The 19567-nt window shown below is 44.1% G+C and overlaps 2 protein-coding genes across 6 annotated transcripts in view; both read left to right on the forward strand.

The window, feature by feature from the left end:
* Positions 1-582: 582 nt before the first annotated feature.
* Positions 583-19567, forward strand: part of LOC136767847 (butyrophilin subfamily 1 member A1) — a 37126-nt gene continuing 18141 nt past the window's right edge. Inside the window, exons 1-8 of one of the 5 annotated variants that reach the window (XM_066721883.1) lie at positions 585-1417; positions 2067-2222; positions 3098-3445; positions 5603-5872; positions 6185-6292; positions 8109-8135; positions 8499-8516; positions 12166-12934. In XM_066721883.1, the coding sequence (XP_066577980.1) occupies positions 2150-2222; positions 3098-3445; positions 5603-5872; positions 6185-6292; positions 8109-8135; positions 8499-8516; positions 12166-12704 (1383 nt within the window). In that variant the 5' untranslated portion in view covers positions 585-1417; positions 2067-2149 and the 3' untranslated portion in view covers positions 12705-12934. The other 4 variants (XM_066721888.1, XM_066721886.1, XM_066721884.1 and 1 more) reach the window with 4 other exon arrangements.
* On the forward strand, positions 14285-18279 carry LOC136768038 (major histocompatibility complex class I-related gene protein-like). Its single transcript, XM_066722094.1, has 6 exons — positions 14285-14294; positions 14960-15226; positions 16525-16812; positions 17165-17272; positions 17571-17621; positions 17875-18279. The coding sequence occupies exons 1-6, from the start codon at positions 14285-14287 to the stop codon at positions 17919-17921; spliced, it is 771 nt and encodes a 256-aa protein (XP_066578191.1). The 3' UTR covers positions 17922-18279.

Here is a 19567-nt window from a genome sequence, read left to right on the forward strand (position 1 = left end):
CTGGATGAGGAGGTCTGCCAAGAAAAAAAAATAATAATAATAAATATATATATTACATAACTAGTAAAATTGTATAAAATGGAAAGAGAGCGTTACTGTATCTTCTGTAACTGTTGATTCAAGCTCATCCGTACTAGATGGAATAAGAATAGGTTCATGCATAGAGAGATTCCAATTTAAATGGACAAATAAAATTATGAAAAGTGAAATGAAAACAAGTTTAAAATTATATTCATCTTTGGGGAGGTGGGGGGCGACCTGCCACCGAGAAAGTTTGGGAACCAATCAAGACGGGGGCCTCCAGCATAAATGTTGCCTAGGGCCTCCACATGTCTTGGTGGGATCCAGGTGGGGGCTTTTCCAGCTTTTGGCTGCAGGGCTATGAACACACAGGATGTTCAATGAGTTGACAATCGATTCCCATCCCACACAAATCACCCCAGACCCGCCAAACCCAGCGCAGAGCAGCTCGCCTGCTCACTGATTGGGTCAGGAAGACCGTCACTCAAACCTGCTGGACCAATGGACAGCCAGGATCCACGCCTCCCTCCAGGCCCCGCCCCCACGACAGAACAGCGCCAAAACTCGTAACGAAAAAACAACGAAGCAAAGAAAGTGAAAGTGAAGGAGAAGTGCTGCTCTTCAGAGCCGAGAAATAACCCGTCAGCACTGAGACTCCGGCTTGTGTTTGTGTTCATGACAGAGCAGCAGATTTCTGTGAAGAACAAGCAGAGAGGAGAGGAGAGGAGAGAAGGACAGGGTCACACACTGCAGTGACTGACAGACACAGAGAGAGAGACAGAGACAGTGAAGGAGAAGTGCTGCCTGTGTGCGCAGCTGCGGCGCCATTACTGAGTGAATCTGCGCTTCAGCTCCTCCTTGTCTCGGTACTGGATTACAGACACAGAGAGAGAGACAGAGACAGTGAAGGAGAAGTGCTGCCTGTGTGCGCAGCTGCGGCGCCATTACTGAGTGAATCTGCGCTTCAGCTCCTCCTTGTCTCGGTACTGGATTACAGACACAGAGAGAGAGACAGAGACAGTGAAGGAGAAGTGCTGCCTGTGTGCGCAGCTGCGGCGCCATTACTGAGTGAATCTGCGCTTCAGCTCCTCCTTGTCTCGGTACTGGATTACAGACACAGAGAGAGAGACAGAGACAGTGAAGGAGAAGTGCTGCCTGTGTGCGCAGCTGCGGCGCCATTACTGAGTGAATCTGCGCTTCAGCTCCTCCTTGTCTCGGTACTGGATTACAGACACAGAGAGAGAGACAGAGACAGTGAAGGAGAAGTGCTGCCTGTGTGCGCAGCTGCGGCGCCATTACTGAGTGAATCTGCGCTTCAGCTGCTCCTTGTCTCGGTACTGGATTACAGACACACAGCCGCCCGACCGCCTCTGTGACGTCACGCTCCTGTGCACAGGTGACTCTCAGCTTCACTTCTTCTGTCCAAACTGTCTTTCTGTCTTTCTGTGCTTATTCTCACACTTTGTGAAAGTTTAGGCAACGCCTTTAAAAATACAATCCGCTGCTTCCTGTTTTACCACCGAGACTGAAGTTGATTTCCGGGCGCCATTGCTGCTGCGTGTCGTCTTGCTGGTATTAATGTCGGACACATTGAATACATACGCGTCTCTGGTCTAAAATGGCAGCATTTACAGCTGAAGAAATGTGTGCACAGTGTAATACTGTGTAATCTTGTGTAATATCAGTAAAGATCAATAAAAGGTCTCTATTGAACAGTTCACTCGTGCAGCGCAGACTCAGGACAGGAAAGCGCGGCGGTGAAGAGACTGACGTCTGATAGTTGAGATAAATGAAGAGCTGGATCTCCCCAAATATAATCTAGTTAAAATATAGTGTTACATGTTCACGTAAAGAAGAACATTTGGGAATTATTTCACAACCTTTTACTTCTGAATCATAAGAATAATTTGTGAAAATCAGTAACAGGCCGCATGTGTGCACAGACACGAGTGCAATGGCTGTATCTCCCAATCATAATAGCTGTTTATTGTGGTTATTCAGTGCAGTACACACAGTTTCTAATGTTACACTTTGCTGTTCCTCAGTTCTTCCTCACCTGGGCTCTGAGACACTGCTCTCCAGCTGGGATTGGCCTGCGAGTCTGTCTGTCTGTCTGTCTGTCCCAGGGATGAAGTCTGACCGATCAGAGTGGCTCTGTGTGATTGTCCTGCTGCTCCAGCAGACCTCAGTGTCAGGATCAGGTACAGTGAGGACACTTTTATTCTCCATAATGAACTGAGCTCAGACACTCAACAGCAGGGCTTCAACACAGCACAGCAGCCCAGCGCAGCTCAGCTTCAGCTTCTGCACCAGAGACACATCCACTGCACAGCTCACACCAGTGTCTTTTTCACACATTTAACTTAAATCTTGTTTTTTTTTCCACAATTATATATATAATATATATATAATATATATATATTTAATAAATACTGGTCCCACAGCTCGGACCAGTGAGAGCAGACACAGCAATGCAGTAGTGTGGGAAAGCCTGTGTTTTTCAGAAAGGTGTGACTGCGCAGCTTCCCCTCAAGACACGTGAAGTTCTGATCCATAGACGTTGATTGGACTTGGGCTTCTATGACAAAAAAAAACATTAACAATATATTACCTGATTCATTGGGAAATTAAGAAACGTGACAGTCATTGTTAACGTAGCCAACATCGCTAATTAATAGCTGAGTTACTCTAAGGTACGGTGCTTAAATTAAGGCAGAATTAATATACGTCATTTATTTGTGTCTCAGCTCCACTCCCCAGTGTCAGTTCTCAGCTCCTGCTTTAGCTTCATGTTGGCTGGTTAATGATGGCTAATGTCAGCCATTCATATGTCCCATATAATACAATACTAATATATATTACTTCCTATATTCTTCTGTAGAATTGTACATAAATATGATGTACTGTATTATGTACTACAGTATTCTACATAATACTACACACATACTGCAGTGCACTGTTGTATTCTATAGTACCATGTGATGTAGTATAGTACTTACTACAGCAGATACAGCCATTACTGCTCCTGTTTCATAGTGATATCACTTGAGCCAACTGTGTGTTATTGTCTCTCCAGAGAGGTTTGAGGTTCTTGGTCCACGTTACCCCATTGCTGTTCACCCTGGAGAAGACACTGTTCTGCCCTGTTACCTCTCACCCAACATCAGTGCTGAGGGCATGGAGATCAGGTGGTTCAGAGAGGACCACTCAGCCCCTGTCTGTCTCTTCTGGTACAGCCGGTATGACTTCGACAAGCAGATCCCGTCCTACAAGGGCAGGGCTGAGCTTTTCCCAGAGGAGTTCAGGAAAGGCAACGTGTCTCTGAGACTGAAGGATGTGCGCAGCTCTGATGATGGACTGTACAAGTGTCTGGTCGAGTCTGCAGACTCGTATGAAGAGGCTCTTATTGATGTGGTTGTCAGAGGTGAGTGGTTTATCACAGTTATTAGGATCATCATGCACAGCAGCAGCTTTTCTAGTTTCTTTTGTTTTGTCAGCACTAGTCCTTATGAGTCACTGATGACATTATCTCACTGACAAACAACTGGTATAATACTGTGCAGACAACACTGTACTGGTCTGCTTGTGCACTTCATAGCAGCTCTGAGCAGGATGTGTGTGCAGCTGCTGTTGCTGTCTATGGCGTCTCCACACACTGCAGTCTGGTGTCTGACTACACTGGGACTGAAGCCACAGCAGCTCACAGGACTCTCCTGGGAATGGGCTGTAGTCGGTGACAGAGCATTGCAGTCGGGGGCCAGAGCACTGCAGCTGGCACAGCTGGCACAGAGCAGACCAGTGTCTGTGCTCATGCTCACTGTAATAGAGCAGCTTTTATAAAAGTGTCCATTTGAGTTCTAGCCCTCGTGTTTATTTTTGTATTATGATATCTTCATAAGTTAACAATTTCAAAACATAATTTCCCCCAAATAACTTAAAAAGCATGTTGACCTCTAATTAAAATTTTGATTTTCCTCATACACTCACCTAAAGGATTATTAGGAACACCTGTTCAATTTCTCATTAATGCAATTATCTAACCAACCAATCACATGGCAGTTGCTTCAATGCATTTAGGGGTGTGGTCCTGGTCAAGACAATCTCCTGAACTCCAAACTGAATGTCTGAATGGGAAAGAAAGGTGATTTAAGCAATTTTGAGCGTGGCATGGTTGTTGGTGCCAGACGGGCCGGTCTGAGTATTTCACAATCTGCTCAGTTACTGGGATTTTCACGCACAACCATTTCTAGGGTTTACAAAGAATGGTGTGAAAAGGGAAAAACATCCAGTATGCGGCAGTCCTGTGGGCGAAAATGCCTTGTTGATGCTAGAGGTCAGAGGAGAATGGGCCGACTGATTCAAGCTGATTGAAGAGCAACTTTGACTGAAATAACCACTCGTTACAACCGAGGTATGCAGCAAAGCATTTGTGAAGCCACAACACGTACAACCTTGAGGCGGATGGGCTACAACAGCAGAAGACCCCACCGGGTACCACTCATCTCCACTACAAATAGGAAAAAGAGGCTACAATTTGCACAAGCTCACCAAAATTGGACAGTTGAAGACTGGAAAAATGTTGCCTGGTCTGATGAGTCTCGATTTCTGTTGAGACATTCAGATGGTAGAGTCAGAATTTGGCGTAAACAGAATGAGAACATGGATCCATCATGCCTTGTTACCACTGTGCAGGCTGCTGGTGGTGGTGTAATGGTGTGGGGGATGTTTTCTTGGCACACTTTAGGCCCCTTAGTGCCAATTGGGCATCGTTTAAATGCCACGGCCTACCTGAGCATTGTTTCTGACCATGTCCATCCCTTTATGACCACCATGTACCCATCCTCTGATGGCTACTTCCAGCAGGATAATGCACCATGTCACAAAGGTCGAATCATTTCAGATTGGTTTCTTGAACATGACAATGAGTTCACTGTACTAAACTGGCCCCCACAGTCACCAGATCTCAACCCAATAGAGCATCTTTGGGATGTGGTGGAACGGGAGCTTCGTGCCCTGGATGTGCATCCCACAAATCTCCATCAACTGCAAGATGCTATCCTATCAATATGGGCCAACATTTCTAAAGAATGCTTTCAGCACCTTGTTGAATCAATGCCACGTAGAATTAAGGCAGTTCTGAAGGCGAAAGGGGGTCAAACACAGTATTAGTATGGTGTTCCTAATAATCCTTTAGGTGAGTGTATAACACCACCTGATACCACAGTGTTTTTCCCATTTCCCTCAAGCCCCACCTACTGCTCTTCTCCAGACGGTTCATTGTTTGCTGTCACAGATTGATCTTTTTAAATTTCTAACCTCATTTCATGATTTAGTTCATTAGTACTGTATCAGAATATAATCTTCAACAGTTGAGCAGGTCCAATATTTTCTGTTAGTATTAAATAGTATTGGTTTTAAATGTGTAATTATACTATTATCTGTACATGTTTTCTTGTAATGTTGTGGTTTTGTCTTCTTTGAAAGACACTGAAACACTTTTCATAAAATGTTGAATGACCTATGTGAGATTGATACAAGACATATATTTTAAATGTTTGTTAAATATGTCAACTGTTGACAGGCCAGTCCTCAGTGTCCCTCCACTCTGAAGGAGGTCAGACCTGGCTGGAGTGCAGGTCAGGGGGCTGGTACAATGAACCTGCAGTGATCTGGACAGACAGGGACGGACACGACGTCACATCACTGTCCAAAACCACAAAGCAGAGAGACAGTGAGAGGCGTCTCACTGTCAGCAGCTTCATCACAGTCAGACAGGAGTCCAATGTCTTTACCTGCCTGATCAGAAATACAGTACCTGAAGCAAACTGGGAAGCCCAACTCCACATAGCCAGTGAGTATTAGATGGACAGCTGTCATGGTTGAAGTTGCTCAAGTTTCTGTATCACAATATACAGTGAAAGATGCTGGCTTTTCTTACACTGTTACCTAAACTGCTTTATTAATCTGATTTATCTTCAATTGGTCTATTAATAGACTAAGATCTATTTTTGAATTGTGTGTTTGGGTTTGTAAACTGGATTTACAGGTTCATTAGAATCCATCTCGTCCCAGTGCTGTGTGGCTTCATCAGTAGGGATCAGGCCAGTGTCTGAGGAGCTGAGTGTCAGTTCCTGTGGGTTAATGCTGCTGTTCTGTTCTCCAGGGGACTTCTTCCCTGACCCCTCTGGGTGGATGGTGTCTTTATTCCTAATGGCCGCTCTCACTGTGGCAGCAGCTGCTCTTCTGATGATCCAGTGGAGATGGATGGATAGTGAGTGATCAGTGTTCATGTGTTTGAACTTGTTTAGAAAACAATTGTGACAGTGTAAGGGGTTGTGTCCACACTGTCGGGGCTCTGTAAGGCGGGGCTCAGGAAACTGTAAGTGAAATGAGTGCAAACGTGGTGATTTATTTAAAATACAGACGGTGCTTCAATCAAACTACAAACCAGAGCAAAACCTAACTCTTAATTGAGTCTAAACTAAACATATAACAAGTCCCTCTTTATACTAATGATTATAAACACAAGCACAGCAACCAAGTTTTGTCCACAAACCAAAGCCATCGTCAGTTCAATGCACAGTTCCGTTTGATCAAATCCAATCCTTCTCTTAACACTTGTAACAAAACTCTCCAGCTCATCTCCCCGGCTGTCCTCCTGCCTCTCCACAAGGAGAAGTCTCAAATGTCTTTATTTTATCGAGGAGGCGAGCAGGTAATTGGACTCCGGGTAAATCACCCCACCTGGATTCAGGGAGTGCCGAAGCTTCACGGGGCGGTCGTTCGCCACGCTGCCTGGTACTGCATCATGCAATCATACGACATCTCACATTTTCCCAGTGGACCATAGTCCAGTCAGTGTATTGAGAGCTGTTGATTACAGGGCAGCATCTTCTCAAGCTGAGGTTTGCTGGAACATGTTAATTGAGTGACAGACAGAACCACTTCCAGGCAGAACCACTGTCACCCCTGAACAGTTGTCTTTGCCATCACTGATGAAAATCCCACACTGTAGAAGCCCCAGTCTCCTCCGACCATTTTTGATCTGTGACAGTGGAGGAGTGTTTCTCATGATCATCTGGGGGCAAATTGTGATTTTGTTGTTGTTGGAGAGTTACGGTAATTGAAGAGTCGGAAATAATCCAGACACGTGTAGGGTGAATGATAGGGCTTCATATGATATATTAACCCAAAACAGATCGTAAAAACTGTTTCTTGTCAAACCCTGTTCTTCGGAGTTGAACTATGGCGCAGTAACACAGTAAGGCCCTCCTCGTATTACATAGACACACAGGGAAAGCATGCAGTTCTTCAGTAACCCTTTACACCCAGGTGCTTCCCACTGCTAGAGACATGTTTACAAATACCTTACTGTTATTTCACACATTTATAAAGGTTCTCGAGTATTAAAAATACCCTGGTATATTAAAACCCAATGAGTACCCAGAATATCCCATACCTGTACCAACCAAAAAACATACAGTATAAGGACAATATATCAGGAGTATGAAAAACAATACACATACATGATGTGGATGGTAGTCAAGGTGGGTTCCAAAGAGGCAGTAACAGGACAATTTTATGGTGAAACCACAGATTTATTGTCAATAAAATCAGGATTCCTGCCCTTTAAACACAAAACCAAAGAAACATAGAACAGTGGTTGTAATAAACAAATACAAAGCATATCCACATAAAGCAGGACAGCCAACAAGTGTGTGCTGCTGTGACCAAACCCAGTGGAGCCCCTCACTCACATTGTGCAGTGGTGTGGTTTGTCTGGGAGCCAACAGATCGATTGACCGTGCCTTGAGGTGAAGGACAAAAAACACATACCTGTCAATCAATCAATCAATCATCAACTCGGCGGCACTCATAATTGTGCCTCTAACACAGGGGCGCCGCAGCCCGTCACACAAGCACACATTATTATTACACAGTGCACATTCTCGGGTAACAAATGGTTTTCTAAAGGGGAATACAATTCTCTAAATAACTCCCCAATTAATCAATTAAAATCACTTTCTGTGCTGAACATGAAATCGCTGTATTGAGTTATTGATTCCACTCCTTGTGTCTGTTTGCAGAGAAAGAGAAAATGTGGCTGTTCAAGGGTAAGTAACTTAATAAATGGTGGAATTGTTTTCTGTAATTACTCTCTTAACTATTGTACTACAGCTTCTGAAAAGGGCATCACTCTAGTCTTTTCTTACAGAGAACTATAGTGAACTATATAACATCTAACAATGTTTTATGTAAAGAGTTTAAAATTAACTTTAGTACTTTTTTAAAACAAAGTTAGAACTGAAGTTAGTAAACATACAGTATTTCTGGTTCCTAAACAAGGAAAATTAGGTTTCTCCTCAGTTTCTGCTTTTGTATGAAATCCAGATTGGGAGGACAGCATGGTAGGATATTAAAGCTGTCATTGTCACTGATGTCTGAGAGTGTAATGGATTGTCTTCTCATATTTTCAGGTCTTCACAGAGTCTGGGGTAAGTGTTATTGTCACGTGTGCCTCGGGGGCTCGGGAACAGAGGACCCAGGTGCAATGCTGGATCGAGGGATCGTCGGGAAGGCGTGGGTCGGGTACCGGCAGATCAGGGCAAGAGAGGCAAGGCAGAGTCGTGATCAGAGGGGCGGAAACAGGACTCAGCGTCGTAAGCTGTGCTGACGAGACTTCGCCCCGTGTGAGGGCAGTGAGGGGTTTAAGACAAGGAGCAGGAACAGGGAAGAAAGGTGCAGAGCCAATGGAAACGGAGGACAGGAGCAGAAGTGCACAAGGGTGTGGAGCAATGTTAATTGGGTGATTGATAGGTGAAAAGAGAACAATAAGGGGAAAGGACAGACAGGGAAGACAGCGGCCTCTAGTGGAGATAGAGGGCGATGGCTTAAAACCATGACAGTTATGTTGTGAGGTTTTGGGAGACGGATATTGACTGGTGTTTGAGACATTAGAACGTCGATTTAACAATGATATTGTTAATTATGGTGGGGAATTAACTAGGGCGTGACTGGACGCTGTCTGTCACGGCACGGCTGCTGCTGACGCCGCTGATGAGGTGCTCATGTGCCGCAGCTGTATTGTCGCTCCCTCGCAAACAGCCTGCGGACTCACGGCTGCGGGCAATGAGCACCGAGGCGACTGTGACATCAGCGGCAGCTGTGCTCTGTCTATTTAATGGGGGGGGCGAAATAACCATACAGAAGGAGGACTGGCGTCCCTACCTTAATCTGCCCGGAGGACCCCGTTTGGTTTGGTTTGGTTTGGTTATGCCCGGACACCGCCGGAATACAAGACTCTCTCTCCGCCCACTGTGTCCGGCTTTTACACAGGGGACTCTGGAAGAACTGAATTAGAGGGCTTTCCCCAGAACAGGGAGATGCACGTGCGGTCTGTGCACTTCAGTTCTTCTTGTTCCCTGTCTGCGATCGGGCAACTTCTCGGTTCCCTGACTTCATCCAAAGCAAGCAATCCAGGGGGGTAGACAACTCAGTCGTTTTCAGGCAGGGTCATTATGAGTAAGTGTCGTTGTTGTCAGGTGCGGGTCAATTCACAGATCAGGGTCTCAAGTCTAAAGCTGTGTCATTATCCAGAAGCCATCACTTCTCTGCTCTCCTCAGTGCTGTGGTTAAGCACTCCTTACACCCTCTTGCACTTCCCCTCAAATACAACGCCCTGATCCTCAGGGGTGCGCTACCCTTATACTGTTGTCTGATGAGACACAGGTGATGAACCTGCTCAGGCTGACAGGTGCGCGGCAGGCATTTCTTCAGAGATGATTGAAGGGGAGCATAGGGAGGCACTTCATCTGCAAATACTACAGTCATCAACTGCTCCCCATGGGGTGTCACACGTGGGACTGATCACACAGGGACACAGTGGATTGTTTAACTAAAAAAAGCATTTGTATATCAATATTATTCCTGCTGTGTGCACAGTGAGTGTGCGGTGGGGTATTTACCTGTGATACATGAGCCAGGGGCAACACCAGGGTAGTTCTTGGGGTGGTGGGTGTCCCCGGAAATCTATCGGCCTCCCTACTGCCAGTAAGTATATCAACCACATTACGCTGCCCTCTTGTTTCAGGAAAAAAAATCACCAAATCTCCAGTAAACACTTTCAAATGGAAACGCCTCCCTTGAAATCCATGTCTAAGTCAACCCATGCAGTATAAATTGATGTACCTGTACTTCTCTCTGTTATAAAAAAACAAACCACAACAAACATTTTTATTCCAGCCTTCAGAGACTCACAGGATAACTGTTAAAACAGGTCTGGCTCATGATTAAAATCAATAAATAAGTCATTATATCTGCATCTGCATCTGTATTGTATGCAGTTAACTGAAAGCCTTTATCTCTGAATTTTACATTCATCTTGGGTTAATTAATTTAATGAAATGAAAAAGTAAAGACTGATATGTTTAGTAGAAGAGAAACAAGCGGTGCTAGTTGTAATGCAGGTACAATGCAAGTGTGTCAGTGTGTCCAGCAGCTGCTGTGCTGAGCCGATGGACTCGGGTTCAGGTTTGGGAAGCGGCTCAGTGATCTGCGCAGATGGATGCATGTTTTGATGTCAATACGTTTTATTTCACCTGAAGCTACAATACATTCAGTTCCTTTAAATAGCAAGTCGTTGTGTGTCAGACTCTGTTCACTGACTGGGACATCACAATAGTAAGAAATGCTCGTTTCATTATTTCTGTTTGTTTAGAGGCTATACACGTTGACTGGGATATGTGCTAATAAAGGCAACGTACTAAATATATAACACACATCTCTGAATAAACTTAACCACAAACACGATGGCTTATCTAAAGATCGTGCTTCTTCAGTTGTAGATTCAGGACAGCATTGCAGTCCCAAGTTAAGTGTGCAGTTCATGGTATTTAATTTCGATACTCAGTCCATATGAATCAAATCAATACAGAAGTGACTGTATCCTCTTCACTTCAGTGCAATATAAATGTACAGAGGAGGGGGTTGAACTTGTGGCCGGGGGGAATAAAAAGAGATGACCTTTGATTTTACATCTTTATAACTATTATTAACTTTCACTGAAATTAATATAATTATTCCACCATTATTAAGGACTGAATGTGTCCAGTTGTTTTGTGGACACCCTGTCTGTCATTTATCTCTGGAAACTATATTGTCTTGTATTATTATTTCCTATTGCAGAGTAGAGCTCATAGAGGAGAGAGAGGGAGGAAACTTTAGACACTTTTGAAAGGACGAGTGAATAGTATTTCCACAATGATGAACACAAGCCCTGTTTGCTCGTCAGCACTGGGCTGTGTGGTGATGGTTGGTCTGATGGTGTTGTCTTGCTCAATGGCCTGCACTGTGAAAGAGGGTCAGGACCTCGTTAGCATGTGGCTGCAGATAAACCAGCTCGTCAGCTAAAGTCAACAGGAGTCGCATCACATGCATGGATGTGTATTCATTATCCTCGTCAGTTACTGTCAAGTGACCGTGGTCTGTCAATAAACATATATATTTACACCACGATCTGCACCAGCGCTGCTTACATACAGAGGAAAGCGCATTCAGTTCGTTAATAACAGTAACTGAAGCCTCGGCTCCGCCGGTTTGAGCGCCGCGTCGCTGTTTGTAAAGCAGCCGCTCAGATCCGCCTGAGGAGCAGCAGCGACGTGTTAAAAACACAGAGACACCGCGACTCACCTGACGAGACAGGACTGTGTCTGTGTTATTATCTGTGCTTCACACCATCAATACACGTTTCTGTTACACACATTAGGAGGAGCTGGACGTGTAGAGACGACATTATATTCACACCAGCAGCGGCCAGTTAACCGGCTCTGAACAGAGGAAACCGCATGAACTGCACAGATACATTCACTGTGAACATGAAACACACAGTTACATGTCGAAATCATGGATCATCCTGAATGAATCATTAACTCAATCGGATACTTACATCTCTGCATTGACGCTCGGATGTAGAAAAACGGCACAAAGGAGAGGAGGTTTGTTTGCAGGTTTGCAGGAGAAAATGGCTGCCTAAGGACATTTGCAGAAAATGTGATGAACTAAATGTTAAACACTTGAACACTAGAGGTGACACGTCACAAGCTAAAGGTCTTTCTGATCCCAGTGTTTCCTCTTGTTTTCCCACAGCTGATGTGACTCTGGATCCTGATACAGCACACCGTTACCTGACCCTGTCTGAGGATGGGAAGAGAGTGAGACGGGGAGACGGACAGGATCTCACTGACAATCAGCAGAGATTTGATTTCTGGTCCTGTGTCGTGAGCAGAGAGAGCTTCACCTCAGGGAGACACTACTGGGTGCTGGAGGTGAATGGATGGTGGACAATAGGAGTCACCAGAGAGTCTGCAAACAGGAGAGGAGGGATCAGCTTCACTCCCCAGCAGGGATACTGGTGTCTGGACTGTGTCTCCTCTTCTCTCTCTGCTCTCACTGACCCTCGGACCCGCCTCCCTCAGACTCCGTGTCCCAGGATGCTGGGGGTGTGTGTGGACATTGAGGAGAGACGGGTCTCCTTTTACACAGTGGAGTCCAGGGCTCATATCTACACCTTCACTGACATGCGCTTCCCTGAGGGAGACAAGATCTATCCTTTCTTCCGGACCTGGGATAGAAACAGAGACCTTGTGATTCTGCCTCCTGTTGAGACTGAAACGGGACATTCATGAGAAAATCGTTATTATTATGATGATGTCGCTCTGTGGCTCCTGCGCTTCTATATATATGTTGTAAAATAAGTGTCTCTTATTAATTCAGTTATTAGTTCAGCTCTGCAGCCTCACGGGTTTCTGACCGAGTGAAACACCTTCGTTCATTTAGGAAATCAACACGTTAATAACTTTCTCATTATTGGAAAACGATGTATGTTTTTTTTAATAAACTTAAAAACCTCTATTTACCTCAATATTGTGATATTTTGTCCAGTAACGTAATTGAATGAAAAGACAAACTCGTACAGAATATGGGTTAATTGTAAGTGCTACTGGAGGCGGGGCTTCAGTCCAGCTGGCAGCGAGCGGATTGGCTGGAGCTGAAACAGCGCTGCGCTCTGACTGGCTGGTTTTGAGGCGGAGTGACGTGCGGATCCTGCTGACGTCACTGTAGAGAAATGGCGTCTGTGCTGTGGATTTGCTGTCCAGTAGCTGCGAGTTGAGCTTCATTGCCGTGTCTGTAGTGACATGATGTCCCTTGTGTCCACAGCAGTGTCACAAAGACACAACACTGTCTCTTACACAGCGCTTGATTCAGCTGCTCTTTTGATAAGCCTGTATGTGTTTATGTATAGTGTGTGTGTGTGTATATATATACCTATATCTATATATGTGTGTGTGTGTATATATATCTATATCTATATGTGTGTGTGTGTGTGTGTATATATATCTATATATGTGTGTGTGTGTGTATATATATCTATATCTATATATATATATGTGTGTGTGTGTGTGTATGTATATATATATCTATATCTATATATCTCAAACAATCGGATCAGTGCAGCCTGATTATTATTTTATTTATAGCAGACGTTGGTCTTGATCTGCTTTGTACTGCAATCTGCTGTCTGACTACATCAGTGTTTGTGCTGCTGACTGTCATAGTGCAGCTTCTATAAACGTTTCCATTTGAATCCCATCCCTCATGTCTTTATTGTTAATGTTATCTTTACAAGTCATGAATACTCCTTAATTCCACCTAATTTGTATAAAAAGGCATGTTTTCTTCTCACAGTAAATCAATGTGCATGTTTCTCACACAGCACCGTACCCAATGTCACAATGTGTCTTTATTATTCACTCAGGCCCCACCTACTGCTCTTCTTCACACGGTTCAGTGTTTGCTGTCACAGATTGATCTTTTTCAGTTTCACCCTCATTTCATTATTTGTTTCAAATGTATTTTCTTTTACCCCCAATAGTAATTGTTAATCTCTTGAGTTCTCATGTTCTCTTTTCAGTTTGTGTTTAAAACAGACACAACTGACCAGTTCTGTGGTTGGTTATGCCTTCAGTTTGGACACAACACAATAATACAACATCCATAAATCTGTTTCAATAACTTTTATTTAAAGCATAAATAACAAATACATTGTGTTGTATAGTCAATAAGAACACAAGCCTTGTTGGGGTTTATTTTTGGTAATTAGTACTGTATCAAAATATAAACTACTAATAATAATATGAAACTCTATTTATATACTTGTAAAAGGTGAATGGATTGCTGCAATATCAGACATCAGACAAACGGCTAGATGTGCACAGGTACATTGGAAGCTCTAAACCACATGAGATTGTATAAAAATGTCTCATGATCGCCCTCCCCGGCCCTCAATACACATTGTGCAGTACGAGCACTGGCTTTGGGAACGAAACCTGAAACGCTGGACTAAGAAGCCACTAATAGAATAAGAGTCTTGACGTACGCATGGTACTGTGTGAGGGATTTTAAATATACATTTTGGTACAAACTGCTTAAATTTGACAATTAGAATAGACTATTAATAAAGTAAGATCTATTTTTGTATTCTGTAGCCCTGTGTTTGTGTCGGTAAACTGGATTTCCAGGTTCATTAGAACCACAGTCTCGTCCCAGTGCTGTGTGGCTTCATCAGTAGGGATCAGGCCAGTGTCTGAGGAGCTGTGTGTCAGTTCCTGTGGGTTAATGCTGCTGTTCTGTTCTCCAGGGGACTTCTTCCCTGACCCCTCTGGGTGGATGGTGTCTTTATTCCTAATGGCCGCTCTCACTGTGGCAGCAGCTGCTCTTCTGGTGATCCAGTGGAGATGAATGGATAGTGAGTGTCTGGATGCTTGTGTGGCATTTCATGAGTTACATAGATAGTGGACAGTGAATCATAAGTAGTGACTCTTGCTCCTCCCTGTGTGTAAAGTGTCAGTGCTTCAGCTGTTCTGTGTCTGGTGTCCTGCAGGAGTTCACACCTACCAGAGGCAGGCGTGCTGCGAGCTGGATGATGACGGGACAACGAGCGTCTGGGCCAGGGACGCCTATGATGGGCAGGACTTCATGAGCTACAGCAGCGAGAGCCACTCCTGGACTGCCGCCGTGCCACAGTCCGTCACCGAAAAGCTGCACCTGGAAGCCACCAAACTGGGTCTGATCCACTTCTACAGACCAGCCTGCATCAACATCCTGAAGAAATACCTGCAGTACGGCAAGAACAGCATCATGAGGAAAGGTAGGTCTCATCTGCCCATGCAGTGACCACTCACAAGTGGTTTATCGATTACATTGGGAGACTTTGGTGAAGTCAAAAAATGGTGTACTATGTGTGATTTCTGTGGCTTCTATGCCTTTGAAATGTTGATGTGTTGCACTACGTTTCAACTAAAGTCTGCAGTAGTGGCAGTAGCTTGTCCCAAAAGTAGCTGAAATGTGTTGAAATTCGAGTGTAAAACAGATCTCAGCTCTTGACAATTATATTGGTGTTAGTGTCTGGCCCGGGGTGTGTGGATAAATACAGGACAGTATAGGGCATTATTGTTTTTACTGTAAAGCTGTGTTGAATACTGTTCTAGTTAAAGGGATAGGTGCTAAAATTATTCCCAAAGTTAGTTAATACCTAAAGAGTTCAACTTCCATTTCCAATATTGTTTGGGGAAGATCACTCTTATGCTTTCTCTATGGAAAGGTTTGTTGTTTCTTGTTAAAAAGTGACTCATTTGAACCTCTGCCAACTGAAAGTCAGCAGCAACCTAATACAGGTTTAACCTCAGGTTTTTGGAGTTTACCTGTCTGGCAACTAAAGCTAGTGTACATACTCAATTATAAACACCCTCTTGTCCCTACTAAAATTGATTACTCATACACTCTGGCCTGTAATACCTCAGTCCCCCTCCCCTGGACAATACAACACTCTTACCATAAAGCACACTTATTTTCTCCCTAACTTCCCTTCTATGGCTGCTATTACTTATTCTGTACTAATCCTTTTGAATGCCTTACTGTACCTCTTTCTGGCCTATTGGTAATCATGCCCGCTCTGAATTCAGGGCACACTGAACCTATCGCTCTGGTATTTTGTTCTTCATTTCAGTTGATTTGATTTTCATTTGATTTATTAGGGTTTTATTAGTCAGTGGTGCCGTGACCATTGACTGTCAACCCTTTTGAACTTTTAAACTGTCAGATGTCACTCGATGGAGGTGATGCCATGCAAAAGGCACTTAATTTATTGGTGGTTTATTTCAATAGATTGCATATTCCATGCCTAGTGAGTAGAAACGGGTGATGAGTTTTTCATGATTGGGACAATGTACTGAATTTAAGGAAAAGAGCAGCAGACATACTTCACTAAAAGCAAGTTGCTAACCTCACATAACTGGCAAAAAAATAACCATAGATTTACAGAGATTTAAATTTAAGGGTTAAAGAACAGAGATTTTTGCAGCACATGTGTTAAAATAAAAGGGGCGGTGGTGTATCTTGTTTTCAATTAACACTTCACTGACAAGTCTTACCTCCCTTATATTGCAGTGTATCCCAGGGTGAGGGTGATCCGCAAGCCCTCAGTTGCCCAGGGAGAGACTCACGTCACCTGCCTAGTGACCGGCTTCTACCCCCGGACGGTGGAGGTGACCCTGCTCAGAGACGGGCATCCAGTGCCGGGAGAGAAGGTGACGGGTGGGGAGGTGCTGCCCAACGGAGACGGGACCTACCAGCTGAGAAAGACCCTGACTGTGGATGAGGACGAACAGTGGCTGCATAAATACTCCTGCCAGGTCAACCACACCAGCCTGGACAACAAGATGGTCATTGACTGTGGTGAGGCAGTGGTGAAGCTGAGACTGATTTTTGTGGTGACAGATTTATTATGATTATGAATCTGATTATGAAACCAGAATACTGTTTTCTAAGCACTTAATTCCTGCCCTGGCTTATGATCTAGACAGCCAAGTGATACAGTAAGAGTTACATTTAGGTCAACAAAGGCAACATTAAAGCTATAGGACAGGGCCTACGTTCAGCCTCAAAAGCTCTAGTATATAGTATATTCAGAAGACTACACTAAAGAAAGGCTCGGTCCTGCCCTTTCGAGTAGTTCCACTACTAGTGAAGACATGTCTGCCAGCTCTCTAATGCTCTCTTTTGATGTCTTCTTCCCTGATCACTGCAGAACTAGAGCCCGGCCTAGATCTTACCATCATCATCCCAGTTGTGGTGATTCTGCTTGCAGTTCTGGTCCTAGTTGTTGCAGGGGTCGTGCTGTGGTGGAGACGAGCCCGTGAGTGACTCCTCTATCTGCACTCTAAAGCATTGGCATTTAGCAGTAGGACAGCTTATTAATGTACATGTGCAATCTACCCATTCCCCTTATGTCCCCAAGCTGGGGACCTCCTTGCCTTCACAAGATCCCCTGTCCTCCTACAGATCTGTTGGCAAATACAGCTAAATCAGAGGGCATTGGTGTGAAAATACATCAAGTTTCTAATGCACTTTTACAGCAAATACTCATAAGATCTGCAAGTTGAATGATGTTTAAGGCTAATGAGAGACTCATTAATGCTGTTACTTATGCCTAGGTAACAGTATCCCTGATGGGCAAGTGGACATTCGATGCAAATACACTGCAGGTAAGATCAACCCATTTCAAAAGTTTGGTTTCTGGCCTCTTGAGCAGCTCAACATGTAAAAGCCTCCACTCATAGTGCAGACGGGGCCCAACAGGCCAGACAGAGCTGGTTCCAGTATGGCCAGTGTCATGCCCAACTGTGGCTGGAGCCTGCGCTGTCTGGACTATAGCAGAGGCCCAGATTGGAGTCAGCGCTGCCTGGATTTGAAACCTTCCTGTTTAAAGAATGTCTGGTTCTATTTCTTTGATCACAGCTTCTCGACAGTCGGCGTCTTCCTCAAGCTCCTCCGTGCGAGAGTAAGAGAAGAATACGACACTGAGCAGAGACTAGAAGAACAATGTCCGAGTCAGCTGAGAGAAATACTTTTGTACATTATGCTGCTTTATGGTCAGTCTAATCAGTATGTGGCCCTGTTCCTGGAGAGCCACAATCCTGCAGGTTTTATAGCGGCTTTAAACACATGGTCATTTTGACTAATTGAGTCTAGTAATTGTTTGCATAAAAAAGAAATAGAAAACGAAAGCAGAGAGGCTGGCTCTCCAGGACCTGAGGGCTGGTCAGTCCTGTAATATGACACCTTACAAGTTAAGACTAAAAAGTGGGGTGTCTGTGTGACCCCCAGGTAGGCAGGCTAGATCTTAATAGCCCTGGTTGATTATATTACACAACATGAATCTCACATTGTCTATAGAAGAACAAGAAAAACATAGGTACACGTATGCGTCCTGTGTAGCGATGCAGAGCAGGGGTTTCTGGGTAAGCGTACCCCACAGAGGCACAGAGGAGCTGACATGCACATGCAGACATGCAGGAGCTGTGGTCCTATGCGTCAAGCACTGATTGGTTGAGCAGGAGATTCTGATAGCCATGGCCAATCGCTCAGTGCTGGGGCATCTGGTGCACAATGTCTGGCTGTAGGCCACTGCAGCAGGTCAGAGAAATGATGTGGTTACATATGAAAGTATTTAAAATGCATCTCCTCATCCACGAAACGTATTTGTGCACATTATTTGAATTGCACATTTCGTTAATATAATTCACATTAAGTGAACATAATTCACGTTTTATCCAACGAAATGCCCACGTAATTTGTGCTTGGCAATTTTGGACAAAAGGTAAAATGTACTTTGCTTTCCGTGGACAGAATTAACAATTAGCATTCATGATGAATTGATTGAATTCCAGAGGAAAGATAGAAACTTGCTGAGCTGATCAGACGAGAGCTATATCCCTGTACTCCAGTCAAAATATGCCCTGACTTCAGAAAGGTGCTGTAAAAGTGTTTAAAGGACAAAGTAAAAGTGCATGCACACATTTAAAAAAAAAAAAAATGTGCAGGGGCATTTCAGATACGTTTTGTTTGGAGATCGATAAAAGCACAGGGCAAATTTTACAGTGGAAGAGAAAGCTTTTAAACTTGATACGAGTGCGTGTGAATGTGTGTGAATGAGCGAATGTGACTCCAGAACATGTTCATGTTATTGTAGAAAAATGCACTTGACAATGTGTGACAATAAAGTGATTTCCAGTACATGGATGTGAGCTGTGCGTGATGTTGGCTTCTCTCGCCCCTTTAATCGAAAGGTATCTTTTCAATGCCATCTGATCCAGCCCAGGACCCAGGAAGCCCCAGTCCAGCAGCTTAAAGAAGTGGCTTCAGTCAGTCGCTATAGGGCCCTGTGTTTTGTGGGACTTGTTTTTAAACTATTGTAGTCATGCAAAACTACAGGCCCTTAGCTACAGATCCATGTTCATTTCAATTAGGGTAAATTAAGTTAAATTATAAGATTTAGGGGTGGATGTGACTAGTTAAAAGGACGCCCTTTCACATTTCTAATGTTGCTGGTAAAGAACAGTTCTATTGAAAGCCTAATTGCTCAACACTGTTTTAGTGACGCTCTACCCCAATACAGATGTGCCTCAGCAGCTCGCACTGAGAAACTAAA

Source organism: Amia ocellicauda, chromosome 14, assembly GCF_036373705.1.
Source record: "Amia ocellicauda isolate fAmiCal2 chromosome 14, fAmiCal2.hap1, whole genome shotgun sequence".
Taxonomy (NCBI): domain Eukaryota; kingdom Metazoa; phylum Chordata; class Actinopteri; order Amiiformes; family Amiidae; genus Amia; species Amia ocellicauda.

Bases quoted from the DNA above. Each gene is read 5' to 3' on its own strand.
- LOC136768038 (XM_066722094.1), top strand. The intron at 15,227-16,524 runs GTAGGTCTCATC...CTTATATTGCAG, and splicing joins GAACAGCATCATGAGGAAAG to TGTATCCCAGGGTGAGGGTG. The intron at 17,622-17,874 runs GTAAGATCAACC...CTTTGATCACAG, and splicing joins TCGATGCAAATACACTGCAG to CTTCTCGACAGTCGGCGTCT.